The following is a 26,500-nucleotide window of genomic DNA, read 5'->3' as shown; positions in this document are numbered from 1 at the left end:
GCCAAGCGGCTTCATGGAAACTCACAAGAAACCAACGGACCAGGGGAAGCCAAGGAAGCAGGCAAATCCAAAAGACCAGACGAGTGGAAGGACCACCCAAGCAAGAGGCAACCACAAGCAGGAAGAACCAGCCCGGGACAGAGAGACACAAGGAGGGCCGAAACCCCGGACCCCCGGGACTCGTAGGACTGTCAGAAAACGCCCAAACCAACCACCGAGGGAGGACAAAAAAAAGGCACGGAACCGGAGCACGTGAGGCCAAAGGCAACAACAAACAGGCACAGAACCAAAGCAGCAAGCCGGCATAAACACACCAAGACTGCCCAACTGACAGCCAAATGCAAGAGGGGAGCAAAGTCCTGACATCAGAGCCCAAGAAGCAGAACCAGATGCCACTCAAAAAACCCGGCAGGAGCCGTAAGAACGAATGGAGGGGCAGAAAGGAACCCAGCTTGCAAACCGAACAAAAAAAAAAAAAGGAAGACACCAAAACCCCACCAGGGAGGTGACAACAGGCGGGACACTGACACCAGTCGCACAAAGGAACCCCCCGGAAGGGAGCGCGACACCAATGAGAGAACCCAGGCAGGCACAAGGCCAAGCAGACCCAGGAAGCCGCAGGAACGACCTGGCCCCTAAGGGAACCCAAAAGGCCACCAGCCTAAAGCCCAAAAGGCCATCCACGGAACCCGAAGATCGGAAGGGACCAGGCCCAAGGCCACGCCCCCAGAGAGGAAGTAAAAACCTACCAGCGGCCACAATGCCCAAGAAAGCAAACAGAAACCCAGCAGGGAGGCACGGAGGAGTGAGACCGCCCCGCACAGGGGCCAAGCAAATCGAACAACGAATGTTCCACAGGAATGAAGCAAGCCGCCAAAGCTAGCACCCAGGAGGCCCACAGCCAGCCAACAACCAGGCCCGACCCAGCCGATCAAGGAAGAGCCGACAGGAACAGGTGCTGATAGGGAGGCAAGGCCACAGGCAGAAACACCCCAAAGGTGAAATGGCCAGAAGAGCAGGGCGTAGGAGCCGAGCAATGTCAGAACCTCCAGGTAGCAAACCCGAGCCAGCCGGCTCCAGCCTCCTAAAACCAGGGACAAAGAAGAAAGATACAAAATCCCCACAGGAAGCGCAGGGCCCCGGGAAGGATTACCGTGGAACCCAGCATCCCAGGACAAAAAAGGCACTGTACGAACACATACCAACGTGGGGCAGCACAAAAGAAGTGGCAGGAGACAAACCCCTGTCCAGTGCCAGCAAGAATCACAACACATGAGACAGTGCCCCATGTACCAATACCCGCAAAAGGGAATCATTTGAGCTGAGGAAACAGATGTACGATGACACCCAGCAGCAAGGCACATATCACAATGATCACAGGAGAAGGAAAGATAGAGAGAACCCACCAGGAACCGAACCTGTGACAATGAGGACAAACACAGACACCGGCAGTAGACGCAAAGCCCACAAAGCCACCAAACCACCAAACCATAGGAAACAAGAGAAGGACCCAGGAGGGTACCACCAATAGGACAAAGGCCCCGTCCAGGCCAGACAAGTCCAGGCTCCCGTAAACCAAGGGACCAGAGAAAAACACCAAGCTGGGAGCCCGGACGAGAAGGCAGAAAGAGCCACGACCGGGCACCCAAACAGAAAATGGAACAAGCGACCCAGTCAAGGACAGCACGCCGAGCCAAAGCCAAAGAGGCCAGCCCAGCAAGCCCCCGGAGATCGAGGCAGGCGAGAAACCGCCCTGAATAGAAACAAGCCCCCGCAAGGCAAGGGCAAGCCCCAGAAAAGCCAAGGAACGGCCAATACAAGCCAGACAAGAAACTGATCAGCAGGAGAACCAACCGACCCAGTACGGACCGGAAACCCAAGCAATCCCCACAGGACGGCAAATGGCCACCAGCACCCGGGAAGGGGACACCAGAACCGGAAAACCAATGGCCGCACCCGTAGGCAGAACGGGGAAGAAACCCCTGGGGCAAGAGACGGGTCAACCACGGAAACCGGCAAAGCCGGGAAGAAACCAGAACCAAGGAGGACCCAGAAGCACAGAGACCAACCGGAAGGGAAGAACCCAAAACACACCCAGCGGAAGGCCCCAACCAAGACATGAACGTGGTGGGGAGGGACAGGAAGGCGGGCGAGGTCCAGCTGCAGCAGGCCCCCCCGGGGGGGGAGGGGAGCGGGAGGGGGGGGGGAGAAGACCCAGTCCGAGCGGGGCTCCACCAAGGGTTAACCCCGAACATGTGGTACCTTGCCGAACAAACATCAAGAGCCCGCAAACAAAAGAGCCCGCTAGAGCAGAGCTCCAAAACCAAAAAGGTGGTTGCAGGAACCAGAGAACAGGACCAGACTGAGAAGGACCGGGGAGACAGCCAAAAGGCGACCCCGCAAGAACAGGCCAAAACGCACACCCCAGCAGAGGCGGGAGACTAACCCGGCCCAACCAAGCCGCTACCAACCAAAGGCTCCTTTAGTAGACCAACCAAAGAGCCACAGCACGTCAGACACGAGCAGGGGAGTCCAACAACTGGAACTGCCCGGCAAGGGACAGAACCCATGGAACTGAGACAGAGGCCACCCAGGATGAATGGAGAGGCAACAGAAGGCCCGCAACAGAAGGCCCCCAACCCCCAGGAAGTGATTGGAGAAGAAAGGGCAAGCCCGCCAGGAGGAAGACCACCGAAGCAGCCCAGAGAAGGACGGACAGGCGCCAAAAGCAGCCCGCCCACAACAGACAGCAGGCCCAAAACCCGGAAGGACAAGAACATACAACTCACCGGGAAATGGATGAAGGACGTGCAACAATCAGTAAAATAACGTAAACAAAGAAAGCGATAGTGTCCAACGATGACAACACAGAGACAACAACCACCTCCAGACGTTCAACACATAACCGACAAAGCAAGAGTCAGAGACCACAAGCACGAGGCCACAGAGACACATAGCAGGCAAGAAAAACCAAGCTATAGCGCACCAAATGCAGGATGCAGAGGAGCAACTCACACAAAGCATAAAACCGTAGGTCGCCTAATCCTACAGCACTGTGTACTTCCAGGCTGCCTCCCAACCAGGTGCCAATCAGGCACGACCCTGCCAAACGCCTTAGAACAGACACAAACACACAGAAGCAAGTCAGAGAACACTAGGCCATAATGGGGGGAACCAAGCACCAAACTGGACCCAGAATCACCACTAACAACCAACGAAAGCAGAGCTGCAAACACAGAGCAGCGCACCAACGGGGGACGAGACCCCACCAGTAATAACAAAAAATGTATACAAATATATACATAACACGCACCCAGAGTACGTTAAAAATGCCATCTAGTACTGGGCCAACCATGACCCAAAAATAACGATCTGCAGGAGTCCGAAACGAGACAGCAGCAGAAGAGCAGGACCACCAAGGCGGAGCCCCAAAACAGACTGCACCGGCTGCCAGCCCCTCGGGACTGGAACAGTGTAGGCCACAGCCAACAACCGCCACCGAGAACAACATGCCTCACACATATACGAAGGAACCTCGCAAATGTATAATATGTGGTGCAGAGAGGTAGCAGACTAGCCCAGGAGCAGTGACCGAAAAGCCACCAGGAAATAAAACACCCGAAGACAGAAACAACACACTCACCCAGAGTATGAGGATCCTGCACAACTGACTTGCCTCCACAGGGCATCAAAAGCCCAGACGAGTGGAACCACGCAAGAGAACAAAACACCAGAAGATCCAGTCCACTGAAAAGCAGGAACACAGTTTCGCCGCGGGAGAAGAACCAAACGCGCATGTGCCTGTGAACAACCGAAACACAAACGGAAGCCACAGGAAGTAAGGTGAGAGAACACAACCACCACCTCACTCACGAAGGACTGGAGTTATGTAAGGGACCCCAGCAAACTACAAGCCGTAAGACCCTCGGGATGGGTGAGTAATGTGCACAATACTCCCCTTGTCCGAGACCTCGTCACCAGCGTGCGGCTCTGAGCGAAAGAGCGGCCCCTGGCGATCTGCGCGCCCCTGGAGGATTCCACCCGGAACCCAGCCCCCCCCCTTCATGGGAACTCCAGAGGCCACGGCCTCAGCGCGCGGCTCCAGGCAGAAGAGCGGCACCTTCACGTAAGTGGACTATCGAGGCAAGGGCCCCTGAGTAACTTGAGAAAGGGCAAACCTCCCAACCGAGGCCGCCAAAGGAAGCAAAGCCTCCGCAGCAGACTGTGCCCCGTCAGCCCCACAGGACAGCATAGAAAACAGAGAGGACCCACGGGGACCCCGGAAATCCAACAACCAAGGAGGCGGAGGCGTGCCCGTGCAAAACGGGCCGCCGGGCACCCCCACTCCAAACTCACACATAAGCCCTAAGCCTCCCCAGCACAGGGAGACCAGGGGTGGCAGAGCGCCACCAACAGAAGGCGCACCCCCAGGGGAAGAGAGGGTGGACCCGGGCACAAGTAAAAGCCAAAACACTGTACCCACACGGACAAGGGGAGAGGAAAAATGCAAATGCTACTTACCAGTATGCATCTGTTCTTGGCATGTAGGGCTGCTGACATTCATATCTGTGCATAGATCGCCGCCTAGTGTTGGGTCCGGATGATTGCACATTGTTGTCCTGGAAGAGTCTTCGAAGTATCACGAGATAGGTGGCTCCTCCCCTGGACTACAGTGCGCATGGGCATCGACTCCATCCCCAGATTGTTTTTAGCCATTGTGGCCGAGATGGAGTGAACCTTGTGAATGATGACCATGCCATGAAATGATATGTAAACACTGCAGCTGCTACAGGCGCCGGGGAGGAGGGCGGGCGATATGAATGTCAGCAGCCCTACATGCCAAGAACAGATGCATACTGGTAAGTAGCATTTGCAGTTCGAGGCATGTGGGCTGCTGAATTCATATCTGTGCATAGAATACATAGCAGTCCCTCCATTAGCGGCGGCCGCCCGTGCCAGCTGCAGCAGTTTGGAAAAGTGTCTTGAGAACAGCCTGCCCTACAGCTGCCTGCTGTTTAGAGTGCACGTCTACACAGTAATGTTTAGTAAATGTATGTGTGGTAGACCATGTGGCTGCTCTACATATGTCCTCTAAGGGAATGTTTCCAAGGAAGGCCATAGAGGCCCCCAACTTTCTGGTGGAGTGGGCTCTCGGTGGAATTGTAAGAGTGTGTTTAGCTTTCGCATAACAGATTTGAATACATTTTACGATCCACCTAGCAATACCAGCTTTGGAAATAGCGTTACCCTTGTGGTGTGACGCAAAAGCAACGAAAAGCTGCTTAGTCTTTCTAAAATCCTTGGTCCTATCAATGTAATACATTAGGGCCCTTTTAACGTCAAGGGTGTGGAGCATCCGCTCCGCCAGTGACTCAGGATTTTGAAAAAAAACCGGCAACTCAATTGTTTGGTTTAAGTGGAATTGATACACAACCTTGGGTAGAAATTTAGGGTTAGTGCGGAGCACTACCCTGTTAGCATGAACCTGGAAGAATGGCTCTTGGATTGTGAGGGCCTGCAGCTCACTAACCCTCCGTAGCGATGTAATTGCCACTAAGCAAGCCACTTTCCAAGTCAAGAACTGAAGTTCGCAAGAATGTAGTGGCTCAAAGGGAGGACCCATCAGTCTCGTAAGAACCACATTGAGGTTCCATTCTGGAGCTGGTGGGGTCCGTGGTGGAATGACCCTTTTGAGTCCTTCCAGAAAAGCTTTGATAGCAGGCACTTTGAAAAGTGAAAGGTGCTGTCTATTCTGGAGGTATGCGGCCATCGCAGACAGATGAATGCGGATGGAAGTATATGCCAAATTACACTGGTATAGATGGAACAGGTAACAGATGATGTTCTGAATGGAAGCATCTAGTGGATTAATGTTGTGGTTTGCGCAATAAATGACAAACCGCTTCCATTTGGCCGCATAACATGCTCTAGTAGTGGGCTTTCTTGCCTCCCGAATGATGTCCATGCAATTGGGAGGAAGGTTAAGGTAGCCAAACTCTAGGACCTCAGGAGCCAGATCGCCAAGTTGAGCTGTCGCGGATCCGGGTGCTGAATGTCGCCATGGCTCTGCGTCAGAAGGCTGGGTGTGAGATGAAGCCTTTGATGCGGTACCACGGACAGTTCTAGAAACGTGGTGTACCATGGTTGGCGAGCCCAAGTTGGAGCAACCAGGATGAGAGTCATCGAGTGTTGCCTGAGCTTGCGTGCCACCAGCGGTATCAGGGGTGCTGGGGGAAAAGCGTACGCAAATTTGCCTTACCAGTTCATCCATATCGCATTGCCCTGCGATTGCGGGTGTGGGAACCTGGCGGCGAAGCTTTGGCATTTTGCGTTCTCCCTTGTGGCGAACAGGTCTATCTCTGGATGACCCCATCTTTGAAAGTACGGCTGGAGTACTGATGGATGTATCTCCCACTCGTGCATTTGGTGGCTGTGCCTGCTGAGCAGGTCCGCCATCTGATTGTCCTTGCCTGGGAGGTGTTCTGCCATGAGGAAGATGTCCCTCTGAATGGCCCACTTCCACATGCTCTGAGCCAGATGAGACAGCTGCGGAGAGTGTGTTCCTCCCTGTTTCTGAATGTAGTACATGGCCGTCATGTTGTCCGTTCGGATCAACACGACCTTGTTGCACAGATGTACTTTGAACGCCTTTAAGGTCATGAAGATCGCCATCAGTTCCAACACATTGATGTGCATCTTCTTTTGCTGTAGAGTCCATAGTCCCTGCACTGTGTAATGGAGGACATGCGCTCCCCAACCCTGGAGAGAAGCGTCCGTCGTCAGGATAATCTGTGGCACAGGCTCCTGGAACGGTCGGCCCTTGCAAAGGTTTTGTGGATTCCACCAATGCAGAGAGTTGTATGCCCGACCGCTCACCAACACTAGGTCTGTCAATTGCCCGTGAGCCTGAGTCCACTGACGTGCTAAGCACTCCTGAAGCGGGCGCATATGTAGTCGGGACAATGGAGATGCAGGAGGCCATCATGCCTATCAACTGCATGAACACTCTTGCTGGAAGCGAGTGCTGAGGTCTGAATCTTTGGATCAGCGACTGAATGCTGTCGATTCTCACTGAATTCGGCTGCGTAGTGGCCGCCAGAGTGTTTATTGTCGCCCCCAGATACTGCCGTATGTGGGCGGGCTGGAGATGGGATTTCGGGTAATTCAGTGAGAACCCCAGATCGTGCAGAAGGTGAATAGTGTGGGACACGTGGTCGGCGCACTGCTGGTTCGACTTTGCCTGAATGAGCCAGTCGTCCAGATAGGGGTAGACGTGGATGTTTTGACGCCTTAGATGCCCCGCCACCGTTGCTAGGCACTTCGTGAAGACCCTGGGCGCCGTGGTGACCCCAAAAGGCAGAACCTTGAACTGGTAGTGCTGGTTTTGAATGGTGAACCTTAGGTACTTTCTGTGAGAAGGATGCAGGGGAATGTGAAAGTATGCATCCTTGAGATCCAGAGTTGCCAGGAAGTCCCCTTGCCGAAGCAGTGGGAGAACCTGCTGCAGAGTGAGCATATGGAAATGCTCTGACAGAATGTACAAGTTGAGAGGTCTGAGGTCTAGGATGGGCCTGAGGGATCCGTCCTTCTTTGGAATGAGAAAGTACAGGGAGTAAACACCTGTACCCCTTTCTTGCAGTGGAACGAGCTCTATTGCCCCTTTTTGCTGCATGACGTTGACTTCTTGCTGCAACAAGTGCAAGTGCTCGCCGGACATAGGACGGCTTTTTGGAGGTATGTTGGGTGGAGTGGATGTGAGCTCCAGACAATAACCGTATTGGATAATAGATCTGACCCACCTGTCCGTGGTGATGGACTTCCACACGGGCAGGAACTGCTGGAGTCTCCCCCCGACCGGTGTTGCGTGGTCGGGGGGCAGTGACAAGGCGTCACTGTTTGCTGGCGGTGGAGGACCTGGAGCTGTTATTTCCACGCCCTCTGCCTTTGACGTTGTTGCCACGGTATCCACCCCGACCCTTGTTGGTATATGAGGATTGGGTGTTACTTTTATAGAATTGCGTGGATTGGGACGCCTGACCCCTCGAGGTGCCTCTGTTATTGGAGCGGCGAAAGGAACCACCCCGAAACTGCTGGGACTGCAGGGCACCCATAGATTTAGCAGTGTCAGTGTCTTTTTTCATTTTTTCGAGGGTGGCATCCACTTCTGGCCCAAACAGGTGGTCAGGATTGACAGTTTGGTTTAGGATGGTAGTCTGAATGTCCGGTTTAAAGCCTGAGATTCTGAGCCATGCATGTCGGCGCAGTAGAACGCTAGTGTTTACTGCGCGTGAGGCGGTATCAGCTACATCTAGAGCACACTTAATTGAGGCATTAGTGATAAGTTTTCCCTCCTGAATCAACATTTCAGCAGCCTCCTTGTACTGATCTGGTAAGTGCTGTAGAAGGGTCTCTAGAGTGTCATAGTGTGCCCTGTCGTAGCGTGCAAGTAGCGCCTGTGTGTTGGATATGCGCCATATATTGGCTGCCTGCGCAGCAATACGTTTCCCTGATGCCTCAAACACCTTTGATTCCTTGTCTGGGGGAGGAGCATCACCCGTGGTCTGTGAGTTGGCTCGTTTACGTGCGTTGGAGACAACCAGAGAGTCTAGCGGCAACTGTCCTTTGATGTACGTCGGATCAGTGGGCGCTGCCTTGTACTTTTTGTCAATACGAGGATTAATGACTCTTGCCCGGGTGGGCTCCTTGAATCCTTGAAAACCTCTGGCGCATGCTTTAACGCTCCTTTGAGCATTGCCAGTGTCTTGACAGTTTTTTCAGCCACTGAGAAAGTGTCAAAAAGAAAATCGACATCCACTGGGTCTGCATGGAGGTCGACGTCATGATTAGCTGCAGCCCTTTCAATTAGAGCGTTGAAGGCCGCAGAGTCTTCCGTCGGGGAAGTTTTTGCAGCAAAAAGTTGTGGCTCGTGTCCCGAATGGGGGTCTCCAGGGTCTCCCCCAGCAGACCATGGCTCAGTGACATCCTCTGAGTCCGAGTAAATTGGATAAGCATACTCATCCTCGTCTTCTCCATCACCCTCCCCAGCATTGGAATGAGTGGGTGAGAGTTCCTGACCTTGCGGAGATACAGGCTCCATAGGGGCAGATGTACCCGCAGAGTCCAACTTCTTTTTAAGTGGGATGTGGAAATGCTCCAACGCTGGCTCCGGCGTGATCTTCCGTTTAAGGAGAGACAGCTTGCCTGTGTTGGCGTCGATGACCACCTCTCGACGCTCCTGCTCCGCCAGTGGTCGGTGTCGTGGGTTTGGAACCACGACGAAGCCTTCGGCGTCGAAGCCAACTTTAAGGGCACTCCGGTCCCAGGTTTCGCAGCGAAAGCCTTCGGCGCCGTCTTCAAAAAACAGGGAAAACCCGGTAACCCAATGGCATCTGGGTAAATGAAAACTATTATAAAGCAAAATGATGCCTTGGACTCAACTAGCACAGTATTAATTCAAGAATGGGACCACTAAATTATCTCATCCTATACCCAATCTGTCGTATTTAGGTGAATCAAATTCTTATATTTCATTTTCTCAGGTCACCCACCTTTATATAGAGAACACCAAAAACAATATGTTTATATATTTGATTTTAATTTAATCATAACCTAACCTAGAATCAGACTTTTTATTCAGTTGTGTTTATTTTTGCCACATTTAGACAAACAAACATATATATATACATCACTTTTTACATATATATATATACAATACATACAAACATTGATAAACTAATCTTGCAGTGCATTCAAAATAGCCCAATTATTTTCACAGGATGCTAGCTCTTAGTACGGCTTCAGCATTCCTTAAGTAGTAAGCTCCTCCAGACCTATTTACAAGGGAGTATACCAGATCGTTTTTTAATTTTTTGATCTGTTCAATGTCCTTTTCACTCCTTGTGAAACCATCTATTTCATGTATAGTTTCCAATATTTTTAGGCTGGGGTCTTCTCTCAAACAAAAGTGTTGACGCGTTTCAGCCCTCTTACTATGGGCCTCATCAGGACTTGGGCTAATGCAAAGGTCCGTATTCTACTGATGACTCAGGGCTTTCCTACAAAAATCCACGTGGTTGGTAGCCCTTACACAGCAACTCCGGCGTCCCAGTCAATCAAGGGAATTTCCGTGGGAGTCTTCTATTTAGACTCGATTCTCCAAATGCGGGGCAGCTACTATCTCTCTCTTTCCTCCCGGCAACCGGTCTAACATCCCGGAACCCGATTCCCTAGGCGGCAGCGTGAAAAGACTCGGCGTCTGCGCCTTCGCCGGTTTCTGCAGAGGCTTGGGCGACACAGTCTTCTTGGGCTCGACCTCCGCGGCCCCCTCCCGAATACGCTGAAGGGACTCCGTGACCTTCTTGGTAAACGAAGCAGAGGGACGGACCGGCTCGAGAGAGTCCTCCGAAGCCGGATTACGCTTCAAGGGCGCAGTCCTCGGAGCCGACGCAGCTCCCCCCTTCGCCTTGTCAACCGGAAGCGGTGCAGCCAGAGACTTGGGGTCGTCCTGGCGCTTCTTCGGGGCCTTCTTATGGTCATCGACCTTTTTGGCGTCGACGCGACTTTTGAGAGCGTCGACCAACTTCCGCGTCGACGCAGCCGCGTCGGGCGCCTTCGCCTTCGACACCGCAGTCTTCGGATCGGCCATTTTGGCGTGGCTCTTGAGCTCGACGGCCATCTTGGATTTCTTCGGCACCGAGGCCTCCGAAGCCTTAGATCCAACCAGTGCGACTTGCCCTTTTGGTTTTGATACTGGCGGCGTCGATACCGACGGTTTCACTTTCAGTTTTTGCACCTGGAGTGGTGCTGCACCAATGTCCGTGGCCGGGCCGGAAGGCGGAGCCGTGGGACGGGTATCGAGGTCTTGGGTAAGGCCCGAAGGCGATCCCTCGACCTGGGCCTCATAATGGTGGCTGGCCCTGGAGTCAGTGTGAGGAAGCTCCTCCTCCGAGCTATCCTCCACGGTGGCAATGGCCCCGTCGTCGTCCCCTACCTCCTCGACGACTTCCTCGAACTCCTCATCTTCCGCGTCGTAGCTTTCCTCGACCTCCGACGCCGGGTTAGAGTCCGAGACATTTTGGATGGTGTCGTCTTCAACATCCTCCTCGAAGATGTTCGCCGCAGGGGGTGCCGAGCTCTGGGCCTGCAGTCTAGCGGCCCGTCGTAGCTTGAGAGTCTTCTTCGACCGGAACTTGGAACAGGCCATACACTTGGCCTCGTCGTGGTCTGGCGACAAGCACTTGTTGCACACTGGGTGCACATCGATGTGCGGGTACTTTGAGGCACACACTGGGCACCTCTTAAATGGACTTCGTTCCATGATGAAGTAGTCTGGAGCGTCGTGTAGGCCCGTCCGCGCCGATAGCACGCGGAAGGACAGCAGGTGTTCGGAGCCGATGAATAACCAACCCGAACGATAAACAATACCGACGCGAGTCCTAAAGACCTTTTGGTCTCAAGTAAAGAAAGTTAAACAACTATCGATTCCGACAGAGGGAACCGAAACACATCCAAACCCAATGGCGGAAAAAAACTATCTGGGGATGGAGTCGATGCCCATGCGCACTGTAGTCCAAGGGAGGAGCCACCTATCTCGTGATACTTCGAAGACTCTTCCAGGACAACAATGTGCAATCATCCGGACCCAACACTAGGCGGCGATCTATGCACAGATATGAATTCAGCAGCCCACATGCCTCGAACCAAGGCTGCTAGGAAGAGCACCAGACCTCCCCGTCCGTCCTCCTGTTTACCCTGGGCTTGCTAAAGCAGAGCCTAACCGGCCCAGACCAGACACCGGGGGAAGGAAGGAGAATGGTTCCAGAGTCCTAGGGCCCGCTAGTGCAGGGCCACCAACCAGGGACCCCAGTTCCTGCTACAGCAGGAACAACTTACCTTAAACAAGCTCTGGAGAATCTGCAGCGCAAAACCAAAAAAACAGGCTTATGGGTTGGGCCGGCCCGCATCTTATAGAGGTCAAGGGTGTAATGGGTCAGCCATATTGGGAAGGGATGGGAGCCATGGGAGGCTAACTTTTTTGCTTTGGAGGGTTTTGGTGTGGAGCTGAAGCTCACTTCGTTATTCATGTGGCGAGGAAGACTTACGATGAGGTAATATAGACTCAACACTATTACAGTTACCCTCAGATTTTTAATAGAATATGAAATAAAAATGGCCAAACCTCAGTTCCCCTCCCAGCAGTTGAGGGGATCGCTTGTGAGCTATACGTTTTATAGCCATTTATACTGATGGGATCAATAGCCCACGTTTCTTGACAGCATACGACATCATAATTGTGCAGATAGGCCAACCAGTCTTCATTATTTGCATTGTCTTCAAAACCTGCAATGTTGAAAGATATAAATTGGAAACCCTGCCTGGTGTTCGGCTTTGGACTAATTACACAACATATCTGGGGGACTGAAGGAGAAGGGTATTAACCGCTCTCTCGTGGCTCATTTCATGCACACTGCTGGTCAGGGTTGGATGTCAATCATTATCTGTAAGCCCTGAAAGTATTTCAAATCGGTTAGGATTAATAAAATTATCCAAACAGGGCTGGGGGTACTAAGGATTATGTATACGCTTACAACATAAGAGCCTTGGTTGAGCATGGGCGGATAAAAGAATGCCAATGGGGTAACTCTTAATTTACTGCATGCTAGGTTGCCAGATGTTAGCCGGGACAATAAAAAACGTACCCAGCTGAGGTCTCTAAAAGTAAAGACTATGCAATCTCCTTCATCAGAATTCACTGTGGAGCCAACCCATTTAACTCAATGGGCCATTATAATTTGCTCAATAACAGGGTTACAGGCTCCTGCACCAGTGACCAGCTTTATTAATAAGACTATCACAGGACTCCCAAGTTCCTGCAACTAAAGCAGGGACTCCCCCTATAATCATTGTATAAGGAATACATTCTGGAGGAAGATTTAAGTTATCAGAAGCGGCTAGGCCCTGTGAAACGGAACCATGATCCGGTGTTTTATGTTTTCCGACATTCAACAATCCTAACGAAGGTAAGACTGCAGTATCCCGAGGGCATCCTGATTAAATGAATAAACCATCAGCGTGCAGTTTTTGAATGCTGGAAACCCCTATTGACACCCCTATCAGAAATAGAGGTAGATCTTTGGAGAGGTTGACCAGCATAAATGGAAAGCAACTCAGGGACACATCGGCTTTGTAGGTATGAAGCAACAATCAAGCTTAGCAGATTCCATAAGAGACGTAATTTTGTCCTGGATTATCCGTAAGAGTGGCAAAATAGGTTTCAGAATATCCCCCATGAGATTCAGTAACCTAGGATAGACACAATCCAAAAAAGATTGAAGCCTGTCATCGTCCAAAGGATTTTCTGGAAGGGAGACCTGCTGATCAACATTTTGACAGCATAGTGTAGAAGCAGAACATTGGGGCATATTACCAAGCAATAGCGATAATTATCGCTATTGCTTGGTTAGAGACAAAAATTTACAGCTGAGCTGCGGCGATTTTTATCGCAGATAAACCTTGGTATTTCCAAGCTTTATCGCAAATGCCATAAAAATCGGCCGCAATGCATGAATATCGCTGAAAAGTCAGCGATATTCATGCATTACCGAGCTAATGCTCTTAGCCATGTTATCCACCTCCCATTGGATAACATGGCTAAGAACTGCTCAGGGCAGGTGTTAGCTTTTGGAGATATTCGCGCTTAGCGCAAATATCTCCATAAGTTGGTAATAGGAGATAGCGATGTTCTTGGCACGCCCACTTTGCATGTCATTAGTGATAAATATCACTGACATGCAAAGTGGGGCCCAAGATGTTCGCTATCTCCTACTAGCTGTCGCTAACTGGTGTTAGCGAAAGCTAGGTAATAGGGAGATAATTTTATCTCCGCTTTCATGGCTTTTAAAGCCAAAAAAGCGGAGATAAACCCCCTTGATAATATGCCCCATTGTTTTTTGGAAGCTGTAACTGGATCCATCCTTTTCCGCTTTCCTGCTTTGGTTTTCCAACTATTAGACTCCTCTATACACCAAGCGGTATCCTGGAGGTGGGCCACAGGTTGACTGCAACCTGCGATGGGGTGGACGACACTATCAAGGCTGGCTGACACACCTGGGGAGTCTCACCACGTCCCTCCAACACTGGAAGGGGCAGTGGGAGTGAGGAAAGGGATAGCCTACATTCAGCCACCTCAATCTCTTTATTTATGGCTCCATCAGCCTGTTGGAGGAACCTATCAAGAGTAGCAGACCCAGGTGTCGGATGGACGGGGTTTGGCTTGAGTTTCCCCATTTCATTGAAACAGCATACCAGAATAATACATAATGACCAATACCCACAAGTTCAAATGAATTTTCCTTTACAGCAGAAATAAAATCCACAGTACCTTAAGTTGTCTAAATACTCTATTAAAAACCTTGGTTGAAAAAAACAAAGAGGGTGGGACCGTCTGATCTCAAACAATCGCACACAGGTCCGCCCTTGGACCTGGCTTCCCACCCTGCGGGAGAACCGCACTGGCTCTATGGCAACGAAAGGGCTGCCCTGCCTCCTGCGCCGCCTGGAATGCTGGGGGTCCGAATCCCACCCTAGCCAGCTGGTTTTTAGTGCCAGGTGTTTGTCCCACGCTGTAAAATCAACGTGAACGGCACCATGCTTAGCTCAAGAAGGCGCTGCTTCTTTCTGCCGCTCAAGTAGATGTTCTACTTGAGCAGCCGCTACCTTAATGCGAAGGTAAAGTTACTCAAAGCTAGCGGTAGCAGCCATCCTCGACCGCCCACTTTGAGAAACCTGAGCAGGAGGTGGTCTAGAGTAAGATTTTCCCTGCTCCCCAACTTAACATTGGTCAGCGTGAGGTGGAAAACACTCCATTCAGCTTCCTGGAAAAGAGTTTTTTGGAACTCCGCTTGCTACGCGGAGGGGGGAAAAACTCTACAAACTCCACCAGCAGACTACAATTTCACGCCCAGGCCGAGAAATGGTGCTTGTAATATCACACCAGTATTCTAATATGAAGGGACAAGTCCAAGCTACAGGGAAGAACCCTTTGTGTTTTGCATCACATTGTGGCCAGTGGTGTTAACTAGATGGGTTTATTCTATGTTGTTTTTTCAGGTGTAAAGAATGTCCAATGTAGGATCGTGAAGTAACTTATCCCGGTGGTTCACAGAAACCAATTTAGTCTGTGTTATGTTAAGTGTTTAACCTGTTCCATGCTCTGGACGGCCCCCAGTCGTACCACGTAACGGTAGGCGTGTGCGGAGGACGGCCGGGGGCCGTCCAAACCCTGCCCACTGATTAAAATGCCCGCAGCGGAATTCACCCCTCGGTCAACGGGTTAAACATGCATTTGCAGCATTGTCAACTTTCATCGTTTGCAAACATTTATGGCAGTACTGCACTAGTGCAGGTACTTTAACCCCTTCGATGCTCATGACGGAACGGTTCCGTCATGAGCATCGGTCGAGCTGTGCTCATGACGGAACCATTCCGTCATGGCCATGCCCGTTTTTATTAGGGCCCAGCACCGGGGGGAAATCTGTGCCGCACGGATGTGGTTATACACGTGGTTTCCAACAAAGTTCACCAAACCAAGAAAAGTCAATGAATGTGGACTACACGAAGTGCCTGCAAAATCTGCGGTACTTCCAATCCGCAATTGTTCACTTCTGCAAGGTGCAAATTTAATATTTTTTTTTTTTGTGGTGGTGGCCTTTTCTAATCTTGTGTCTGTTTCTTTTACTGCTTGGCTCACAAACTTTTAATTCGTGCTGGTTGGTTTTGACCTAACATGAAGCTCATATATGCAGGCTAATGTAAATGTTGATGCCCAGCATGTACACATTGCGTTGTTGTTACTTTGAACTGCAACCGCAATAAAGAGTAAAAAGTGAATTGTTATTGTTGCACTAATTGTCAACATCATCAGTTAGTGATACATTGTTTACACCATGTTTTAATTTTTTCCAGTGCCCCTGAAGAAGGGAACCCCCCGAAATGTATTGGGCCTTTTCCTCAACTGTGTTTTATAATTTCATCAAAAAATGTTTTTCTTTGAGCTGTAATTATCATAGTATGACAACTGTGTGACAATGTTTTTACAACAGTTCATAGGATGTTGATTTTTTCAATTCCTGTATAAACTTGCTTTTGAACTTCTGAAATTGCAATGTTAATGTATTGATTCAAATAATACATGACTTTTTTTCGTAAAAATAATTTTTCTGAGTGATTACTTGGTGAAATAAATAACAGATAATAGTTCCTTAAAATTGTTATACTTTAATCATTTTGGGGTGCGTTTGGTAAACTAGTGGAATTTCCACCAGCGGTTGATTTGTGTCTTGGGCTGGCTGCCTTTCAACCAAACAGCACACAAACATAGCACTAACAGTCTTTCTTAAATTGAGTACTTCGACGTAAACAAGGGAGTGCGCAGGCAAACAATTTTTTTGCAAATTTAATATTTACATTTATGCCTCATTTTATAATGTCACTGGATTTAGCATCCTTTACCTTAACACTAATTATTCCTTTAACCAATCTGCACCAAATTTGGCACACTCAATTATTGCATTTTGAAAGGCATTTCACCCATGGTACAACCTGACTCCTTTCGAAGTTATTAAAGGTGCAAAAAAGTAATTTTTAATGGTTGTCAGTTTCAACCGTAACTACAGAAGCACAAATATTCATCAACAATAAACATACACACGCAACCACAAAGGTGCTATCTTCCTTGGTATGTTGCCCAAGTAAGAGCAATCTCAAATCATACAGATGCATACACCCCAGCACACAAAGTTCATTCCTGTAGCTCTGAGTGGTAAAACTGGGTTCAATAAAACAACAAAAAAGTGCAAACAAATTAAACAATAAATCCTCTTTGCGTGTGGAAAATGGATGTTCTGGAAGATGCGGAATTACATCCCCGGTTCCCTAGCTGTAGTGAACAGTCCTACTAAGTAAGTTAAAGAAGCCATGATGAGCTCATGTTAGCAAATTGATTTTAATATAGTAGGCTCTTCATAAACTCGAGTTTCCATTGTTGAAAGTCAATAAAAGAGTAAGTTAGCCTTTCAAAGGTTTAAGCTATCTACAATATTATGACAATAAAAGTGAATTCTCGAAGGAAATTCACTAATATCATGAAAGAGGATTGCCAAATCAATTCAGATTAAACTCCCAAGCTGGATTTGAAACCAACAATTCATTCCAATATCTGAAGAGGAGTAAAAGTAGGTTTTATATGTTTTGGCACACTTGACTTGCAATAGCATGATCTGGTGAGTGGAAGTATGAATAATAAAAGGACAATGTGCCATATGCATGAACACATTTTCCCATAGACACAGAATGGGCAAAACCCTTTGATGCATCTGGCCCAATGTGTTCTCATTACACAGGCATTTTCTAGTTTTTTGTGTCATGCATGGTGGTCATACTTCAGGAACCCAAGCTGTAAAAGCCACTATTGCCACGTGGACGGATAATTGTGCAACCAAAGGTCACGTGATACGTTGGAGGAGTTCAGGCTCCTCAGAGACGTAATGTTAATTCCACTTGACCAAAGATCCATCAGTGGCCGTCAGATAGGATGTGGCCCTTTCAGTATATAGTGCAGCCTCGTGGGTTAAACTACATTCTTTCTACAAAAAATATTTTCTGACCACAACTGCTACAAAAAGTGCAGCTTTAGCCCAAGAAGTTCTGCAAAGTCTGCATGGCTGAAACCTGGGCTAGTTCATACCATCTACCTCCCTCCAATGGGTTTAAACTTTGAAGTCCTTTGTCCTAGTAGTTGAGAAAAAAGGAGAGCAGGACAACAAAATCAGGAAAAGTCACTTTAATGTGATTCCGTCAGTCTTAGTCCTTTTTCTTCTTCCATTTGGGCAACAATCCAGCCAGTGGCGAAAACATGTATTGCTACCACTAGGCCCACAAACTCATGAGTAAGTCGTTGACGCATATTTAATGGGGTGGAGCTTACATGTGTACGAGAACCACATTCAAATGGGAGGGGGGTTACATTCATTAGAGGTCACCATTCCTTAAGAGAATGCCCTTCTGGTTTTGCTATTTTAAGGTACGTATAAACGCAAAATCATGGAGTGCACTTGAACCAGATAATAACAAAAGCATGGTAATAAAAGGAGTTGAACAGTGACTAGATAGCAGCATCAGCTTATTATCCTGTTTTAAAAGGGTAATTCTAAATCTAAAATGGTAGTCACAAGGTAGGCGCTTGCTTGAAACTGCAAGCGATTTCAGAGCTTTCTAACTGTGGCAAGTAAGAAATCCACGCTCACGAGAAGATGAGTAGGTTTGTTCAATAAAAATAAACCTTTTTTCAAATTCTGCGGCAAAATACCAAAACTGCAGACAAACACACTAATAAAAATATCATTTGAAAGCAGTGGTCTCTGCTCATAAAATGGTGAAGGGCTTCATAGGTACTTCACTGGAGATGGCCCTTTGAAGGCAGATGGAAGCTACAATAAAAGGTTTATCTGTTAAATTACCACACTAAGTTAATAACTATAAGGGGGCAACTGATGTTGGTCCCTCATATTACATAGTTGGTGAAACAGTCAAGCATACAAATACCAAGTCACAGAGTGTTACCTTAGAGCCATTGAGGACGTAACTGTCACCTTGTCTCTTGGCTGTTGTTAACAAGGACGCAGCATCACTACCACTTCCTGTAAAGGGAAGGTTACAGGTGATCAGGTGTCACAAAACAGCATCCACAACATAGAGGCGGACATGTATTACATTTTCTGGTCTTAAATTGCACTATACATCCTAAAAGTTTGCCAGATCACCCGAATGCCATATCACCGATTTTTTTATTTTCAGAACACAGAATGTCTTTTTTGGCATATCAATGCCTTTACTCCCCCACCCCAGATAAAAATTGGTTTCTTTAATACTATACTTCTTGTCACAATATGACGTGCTTGTTTTTCTTTCTTTTGAACCTATTTGGTTTCGCTGTGAAAATCCACTTTCCTTTCTTTCTTTTTTAAAATCAGTAATTTAATTTGTACTTGTGCAAAACCATATTATCTAAGCACATAATTTCCAGTGAAACTGGACAAATTTGCAATTTCATTACAAGACAGGAGGCTACATTATGCATTAATCTTTTAATGAAGTGTCACAAGCAGCCGCGCTTACATCATAAAATAGAAATATCTAGAATGCAGTGACAACACATGAACAATAAAGGGCATGAGCAGCAACAGAGCTGCCGCTTTTAAATGCGGCTCACAAGCAGATAAGTTACTCTTACTTGATATATATATATATGTATATATATATATATATATATATTGTGCTGTTTGCTCTATATTGATTCCTTGTCATTGATTTCATTTTACTAATGATTCTTGCCTTTGATTTTGACCTTGTTACTTCTAATCTGCTCTATTTCACTGCTAATTTCCGTGTTACAACGATCACCTTGCTGTTCCCTTTCATCCTTCCCTCCTAGCGACTTCCAATTTTCGGCCGTCGATCCCGCCCCCCTCCCCTCGCCTCCCCTCACCATCGGAGCTTCTATTTGGGCGGGCCCGCACTCTTTGTCATCCGCAGCTGTCAGCGGTTCATCTGACCCCTTTCATCGTGTGCGGATCACCGACTTCCTCTGCTTTCATTTTCAAGTTCATTTTCCAATTATTTTTCAGTTTTCGGGACATGCTTGTTTACCCGTCCTCGCAAGCGCGTCTCCCTTCTGACTATGAGGAATGGCCCTCGGCAGCGGTGGCGTCGCGCCCCCTGCCTCCCTGGGTCCATTCCTCTAATCCTCCGGCAGTAGCTGGCTCGAGCGCATCAGTTGCATCGCGCTAGCCAGCTGCTGCCGGAGATCACCGCATCCTATCAGCTGTTGGCTCTTAAAATCCTTTTAATCTCTTTTAGACATATTCCAGCCTCCTTTTCAAGTTTGGATACGATAAACTACATCTAGGACCTGTTTGGCTTGAGACCAAACTACCACCCCCTCCAATTATTTACCCAGTTCTTACCAGATGAAAAGAAAAAAGGTGAAGATTTAGCAAAAAAAAATAAAAAAAACTATTTAAATAATAATACAAGGGGAGTTTCAATATATGTAAATATTTTAATTTAAATAATCTAGTAGGATATTAATACCTACTTAACTTCTAAAACACCTTTGTCCCACTTGTATAATACCTGTCATGTCTGACATGAAATCAGACGATGCTATCGCCAGTTCCCCTAATCATACAAATGACTCTTTCAAAATCTTCCTGCAAAAGGAGATGAGGTCCTGCATGATGGACATGCTCAAGGAGGTTATGCCATCTAAAAGACCCCTTCTTTATGATCATGATGACACCCCTTTTCATGATCCTCAACTCTTACATTCCAAGAGCAGTAAGAAGTCTAAACACTGCGAAGGAACTACTGGCGGTCGTGGAACCTCAATTCACATGGGAGGTCCTAGCACCTCTTTCTCGTTGGGAGGGCCCCGCGCCTCAAAAGATACAGGCGTCCCTCGTGACACAAATAGGATGGGTGTCAGTTGCGGCACAAATTTGATGGGTGTCCCTAGCGACACGAATCTTAATAGTGCCCATGATGATGCATGTACCGACTCTGATGAAGAAGAAGTCTTCAACAATCCATATGATGAATTTGTCCTCAATTTGGACTATCAAGACCACAATGATCTAGACTTTAACCAGTTTGAGCTTGACTCTTCTCCCTCCGCGAAGGATGCTATCCTCGACCTCCTGGGTGGTGAAATGTTTTCTCCCCTCAACATCTCCCACCCCAATAGTTCCAAATGGTTCCCCCCAAGATCGTGTCTCCGAGTTCATCAGCAGATGGATCAGAAACTCTCTTGAGAGAGAAACTCGGAACACCCTCAGGTCTGAATGCCCGAGACCCTCTATTGAAGACAAGGTCTGTCAGACCCCTAATCACAACCCTGACCGTATCAAATTTTTGTTTAAACTAGGTAAAGACCCTAGGAAGGGCCTTGAGAGAGCACTTAAAAACTGCCAAGATCATCTCCGACCTTCTGGGCCCCTTTACCAAAATTCTAGACTTCACTCTTATATCTCAAACTCCCCTCTTGATACCAACCTGATTAGAGGCTGGAGCCAAAGGGCAATTGTCTTACTTGGCAATGCTAACTCTTCCCTCAATATTGAAAGGAGGAAGACCATCCTCAATAAAATAAATCCAAAACTGGGCGACCTGGCCGAAAAGGAGCCTTCACAAAACCCCAGAGGCCTACTCTTCGCAGAGGACATGATTAAATCTATTGGGAAGTAGGTTTCCACCTTTACTGCCTTAGATAAGGCCCAGAGCAACAGGAGTCGTGTCTTCAATAGCAATGTTTTGGTCAGGCTGGAAGAAGGGGCCGTTCTTCCGGCCGTGGCTACTACCGGCCCTTCACATCCTCGAGAGGCAGAGGAGCTTCAGGCAGAGGTTTCTACCCATCCAACAGCCAGTTCTACACTCAAAGAGGAAGAGGTTCCCGCAACAGAGGTTTCTCCTCCCGTGGAACTCCCAACACCAACCCTCCAAGTAAGTCTCTCTCTCTCGGTCTCCTTCCCCTCCTCCTCCTCCTCCTCCCAAGGTCGGGGAAGACTCAAACACTTTTACCATGCTTGGAAATCTTTAACTCAAGATCCGTGGGTTCTCGAGACAGTTCAGTGTTTCAAAATAGACTCTGTAGATCTCCCCTGTCAATTACACACTCCCAAACCTTTGATTCTTTCTCCGTAACATCAACAGATTGTCAAGGAGGAAATCTCCTCTATGCTTCAAAAAACACTATTATCTAAGTCCCATGGTCCCCAAAGAGGTTTGTCTGCACTCTCTTCTTGGTTTAAAAGAAGGAAAAAGGATGGAGACCAGTTATAAACCTACGAGAAGTAAACAAGTACCTAGTATACTGACACTTCAAAATGGAAGGCATTCACCTCCTCAGAGACTTCCTTCTTCAGGGACACTGGCTGGTCAAGCTAGATCTAAAATACGCCTATTTTACCATCCCTATGGATGAATAGCACCAGCCCTTCCTTCAATTCATCTGGGACATTCACCTCTTTCAATTTCAAGCCCTCCCTTTCGGGCTCTGATCCGCCCCTTAGTGTTTCACCAAGATCATGAGAACTATTGTCTCTCTCCTGAGAGAAAGAGGAATACGTCTAATCATCTATCTAGACATTATCCTTATGTCCTAACTTCACTCCCAACTTTTGGAAGATCTCAAGACCACTATGATTCTCATAGAGAGTCTTGGTTTCATTATAAATCGAGAAAAATCCATCCTTACCCCCTCGACATCTCTAGAATTCCCGGATTCACCGTAGACACCTCAAATTGTCTTCTTCCCAACAAGAAGATCGCCAAGATGCGGAAAGAAATCAGGTTTGTTCTAAAACAGCAATCTCTTACTCTTCGGGAATTAGCCAGACTTCTGGGCTTACTCTCTTCTTCCATTCAAGCCATCTCTCCGGGACCACTGAATTACCGTGCCCTCCAGAAAGTGAAAGCCAAAGCTCTCAGATATGGTCTCTGGTACGGAGACTTTGTAACCCTAGATCAACAGGCCAAATCAGAACTATCTTGGTGACTGGACAATTAGGATGCATGGAATGGAAGAGCCATCTTCGGCTCGACCCCCAACTTTATCTTGGAATCAGACGCCAGCCTTCATTGTTGGAGCGCCCGCCTCCTCGGCCAAAACACGGGTGGTGTTTGGTCTCAGGCGGAGTCTTCCCACCATATAAACTTCTTGGAACTAACTGCCGGTTTACACGCCCTGATGAGTTTCAGACACTCTCTCCAGGGCAGATCTGTTGTCCTGAAAATGGACAACATCTCCGCAGTCTCTCATATCAACCGCCTTGGCGGGACCAGATCTGTAGACCTCTCCAATTTAGCCAAAAATCTCTGGATGTTTTGCTTAGAACACAAAATCTCGTTGAAAGCGGAATATCTCCCCGGAAAGTCCAATCTTTCCGCAGATTGGAATTAGAGATTCCTTTAGACTTCAGCGATTGGAAACTCAATGTGAACGTTTTCAATTCCCTCTTTCACTTTTTTTTCTCAAAACAATTTTTATTATTTTCAATTTGGGTGTTAAGACATTGCATAGACAGCACTACTCCCTGAGCACCAGAGAAGCAGTGTGCATAAAATAATCATCACCATCAAGCAGTATAAGCAATATTCAATAGGAACACCCACTCCCGAGCTCCCTGCCCCCCCACTCCCATCCCAGTATACTCCCGCCCGGATCCCACCCCTAACCCCTCACAGTGTCAGCATGGTCCAATAGCTAAAAATGGTTCAATATCCATGTCTGTGCGTGGATCCGTTCACCCCAGGTCCACAAGTGAATGTCCAACATCAACATCCTGACACGCTGGTGGTTCCAGCCACAGCCCTCTATATTCTGCCCACCTTTTCCAAATTTTAAAATGCTTTTGGGGGCAGCCCCTGGCAACAAATACCGGACGCTCCAGCCCCATACAGAAGTCTAATCCCCTTTTCCATACCCCTAACAGGGGAGCCCTCGGATCCTTCCAGGCTCGGGCGATATCCCGTTTGGCCACTGTAAGGCCCAAAAGCAGTAAGTGACGTTTGTAAATGTTGCCTCCCACTTGTTCCATAACATGCAAAAGGCACAGTTGCGGGGAGCGGGGGAGGTCCCAACCCAGCACCTCAGACAGGCAGTCCCAGACACCAGTCCAAAATCTCACCAGTTTATCACACGCCCACACCGTATGCACAAAGGTTCCGACCTCACGGCCACACCGCAAGCAATCTGGGGAGGCTATCAGGCCCACCCTCCACAATCTGTCTCTTGTATAGTAGGCCCGGTGTAAATATTTAAACTGGATAAAGCGCAGACGGACCGCTATTGCTGCCCCCCTCGGGGCTTCCAAGGCTTCCCTCCAGTCCTCCTCTTCCAGGTCCCCTATATCCCTCTCCCAAACTGACCTCAGGCCATCCAGAGAAGAAGAGCAATGCGTGACCAACGTTTGATATATACTGGAAATTTTCTTCGTGTCTATCTCACCCATGAAGACCTTAGCTTCCAGCGGGCTGAACTCAGGCAATGAGTCTAGGCCAACCAGGGATGGAGACAAAGCAAGCCGGAGCTGTAGATAGCGAAAGAACTGAGTTGGGACCATATCGTATTCCTCTTGCAGGGCTTGGAACGTCTTAAGAGTCGCACCTTTCATTACATGGCCTAGAGCAGATATACCAATTGCATCCCAGCCATTAAAACCTCTCAGGGACGCCAGCGCCAGCAGCCGCCCATTGTGCCAGAGGGGAGTCTCCCTCCTCAGTCTGTTCCACCATCCCATGCGGCGCAGGGCACCGCGCCACACCCGAAAGACCACCTGTGTGACCTCCGGAAGCCTCTTCCGCGCCGCTGCTGAGTACAAGATGGTGTGTAACGTTGCTCGGTCCATCAAAAACCTCTCAAGGGCATAAGCCGGATCGCTCCGATCACCATACCACCAGTCGTTTAGTATCAACAGGTGGGACGCTTGGTAGTAAGACAGAATGTCCGATGTGGCCAGCCCCCCGCAGTAAGTGGAAAGAAAACATGTGCGGAATGCCACTCTCGCGACCCCACCCGCCCAAAGGAACTGGCCCAGCGCCGAGTTCACTCGAATAAACCATTGCAGTGGAATAGGGTACGGATGGTTCTGTAATTGGTACAGTAGGCGCTTGAGAGCCACCATTTTAAAAATGGCAGAGCGTCCGTAGATATTCAAGGGCATTCTGGACCAAGTCGTCATGTCCGAACGCACGCGGTCCCACACAGGCAGTACATTGCGAGCCCACGAGACCCCCGGGATGTCTGTGAGGAAGATCCCCAGGTATTTAATTCCTCCAGCAGCCTCCTGCAAGACATCTTCCCAGGGCCCCAGACTCCCGCGATCTCCCAGCGTCCATAGCGTAGACTTTCGCAGGTTCAGGCAAAGGCCCGACACCTCACCAATGATACGCATAATTTCAAGGACTCTCGGCCCCGACCTATTCAAATCCGTAAGAAAGAAAAGAACGTCATCGGCGTAAAGCGCTATTCTGTCAGATGGCCAATTCTACACCCCGCATTTGCGCATCAATGCGTACCCATGCCGCAAGCGGTTCCATCGCAAGGGCGAATAGATAGGGCGAGAGAGGGCAGCCTTGGCGGGTGCCCCGGCCTATAGGGAAGGGGCTGGACACTGCTCCCGCTACTCTTACGGATGCAGTTAAATCGGTGTATAACAGTTGAACGTAGGAAAGAAAACGGGGCCCCGGGTTCAGGCGAGACAGGAGGGCACGTAGATAGACCCAACTCAGGGAGTCGAACGCCCTGTCAATGTCCGCTAGGAGAAGCGCCGCAGGAATCCCGGCCGCTCGGGCTGCCTCCACCACCACCTGAGCCCGCCTAATATTATGGCGTGTCGCCCTGCTGGGCATGAATCCGGCCTGGTCCGGGTGTACCAGGTCCACTATATAGGGGAGCAGACGATTAGCTAAGGCCTTTGCTAGCAACTTTGCTTCCACATTCAGGAGCGAGATCGGCCTGTAAGACTCATGTTGTTCAGGGGGCCTCCCTGGTTTACAGAACACCACAATTTCGGCGTGCCGCCAATCCGCCGGAAGGCGCCCGCTGTCCCTGGCCGCCTCCAACGCTCGCCTATAGTAGGTGCCCAGCTGGAGATGAAACATCTTCATGAACTCACAGGGAAAGCTGTTAGGCCCCGGGGCCTTGCCAGTGTTAAGCCCTCCCAGCGCCGTGCCCAGCTCCTCGGCCGACAATGGAAGGTCAAGCTTGGCCCGTTCTGCATCTGACAGCACTCGTGGCGGGAGATTTGCTAGGAATTTGTCTACATCCTCCGCCGGGAGAGACTCCCGAGGAGTATATTGGGTTGCGTAGTAGCGTGCAAAGCTGGCCGCAATAGCTGGTGGGGCCGTTACCGCTTCACCCGCCTCATCGCGAAGGCCCGGCAAGGATTGCACCTGGAACGTAGCCTGGCAGAGCCGATAAAGCATGGCGCTGGATTTGTCCCCCCACTGGTAGATCCTACTCTGTGTAGCCAACCAGAGCTGGCGAGCCTCGTCCAGCAACAAGGAGGTGTAGGATTGCTGCTGAAGGAGCAGTTGTCCCACGGCATCAGCATCATCTCCAGTCGTACACCTCTCCTCTAGGTCCCGAACCTTGTGAGCTGCATCAGTGAGAGCCTCCCTGCGGGCCACTCGGGCTGCGGCACACCAGGCAATATCCACTCCCCGGAGCACGGGCTTTAAGGCTTCCCAGAGGGTCACCGCATCGGTTTCTGGCCTATCATTATCGTCCCAGTAATGGGCTATTGCGGTCCTCATACAAGACTGGTATTCCGCTTGCTGTAAGTGCCAGGTGGCGAGACGCCATCGAAACGGCTGACGTCTCCTGTCGAGATGAATGTCCATTAAGACCGGGGAGTGATCAGACAAACCACATGGGAGAATGGAA

The 26,500-nt window shown here is 49.2% G+C and overlaps 1 protein-coding gene across 1 annotated transcript in view; it reads right to left on the bottom strand.

Annotated features, from left to right (window-relative positions):
* ACAD8 (acyl-CoA dehydrogenase family member 8) overlaps positions 1-26,500 on the bottom strand; it is a 350,191-nt gene that overhangs the window by 123,567 nt on the left and 200,124 nt on the right. The window contains exon 5 of the mRNA XM_086956943.1: positions 18,619-18,695. Within this exon, the coding sequence (XP_086813069.1) occupies positions 18,619-18,695 (77 nt within the window). The remainder of the gene's footprint in view (positions 1-18,618; positions 18,696-26,500) is intronic.

This window comes from Lissotriton vulgaris, chromosome 2_1 (genome assembly GCF_964263255.1).
Source record: "Lissotriton vulgaris chromosome 2_1, aLisVul1.2, whole genome shotgun sequence".
Classification (NCBI taxonomy): Eukaryota; Metazoa; Chordata; class Amphibia; order Caudata; family Salamandridae; genus Lissotriton; species Lissotriton vulgaris.
The sequence above is the reverse complement of the archived record's forward strand: the minus strand, read 5'-3'. Positions and strand labels throughout refer to the sequence as shown.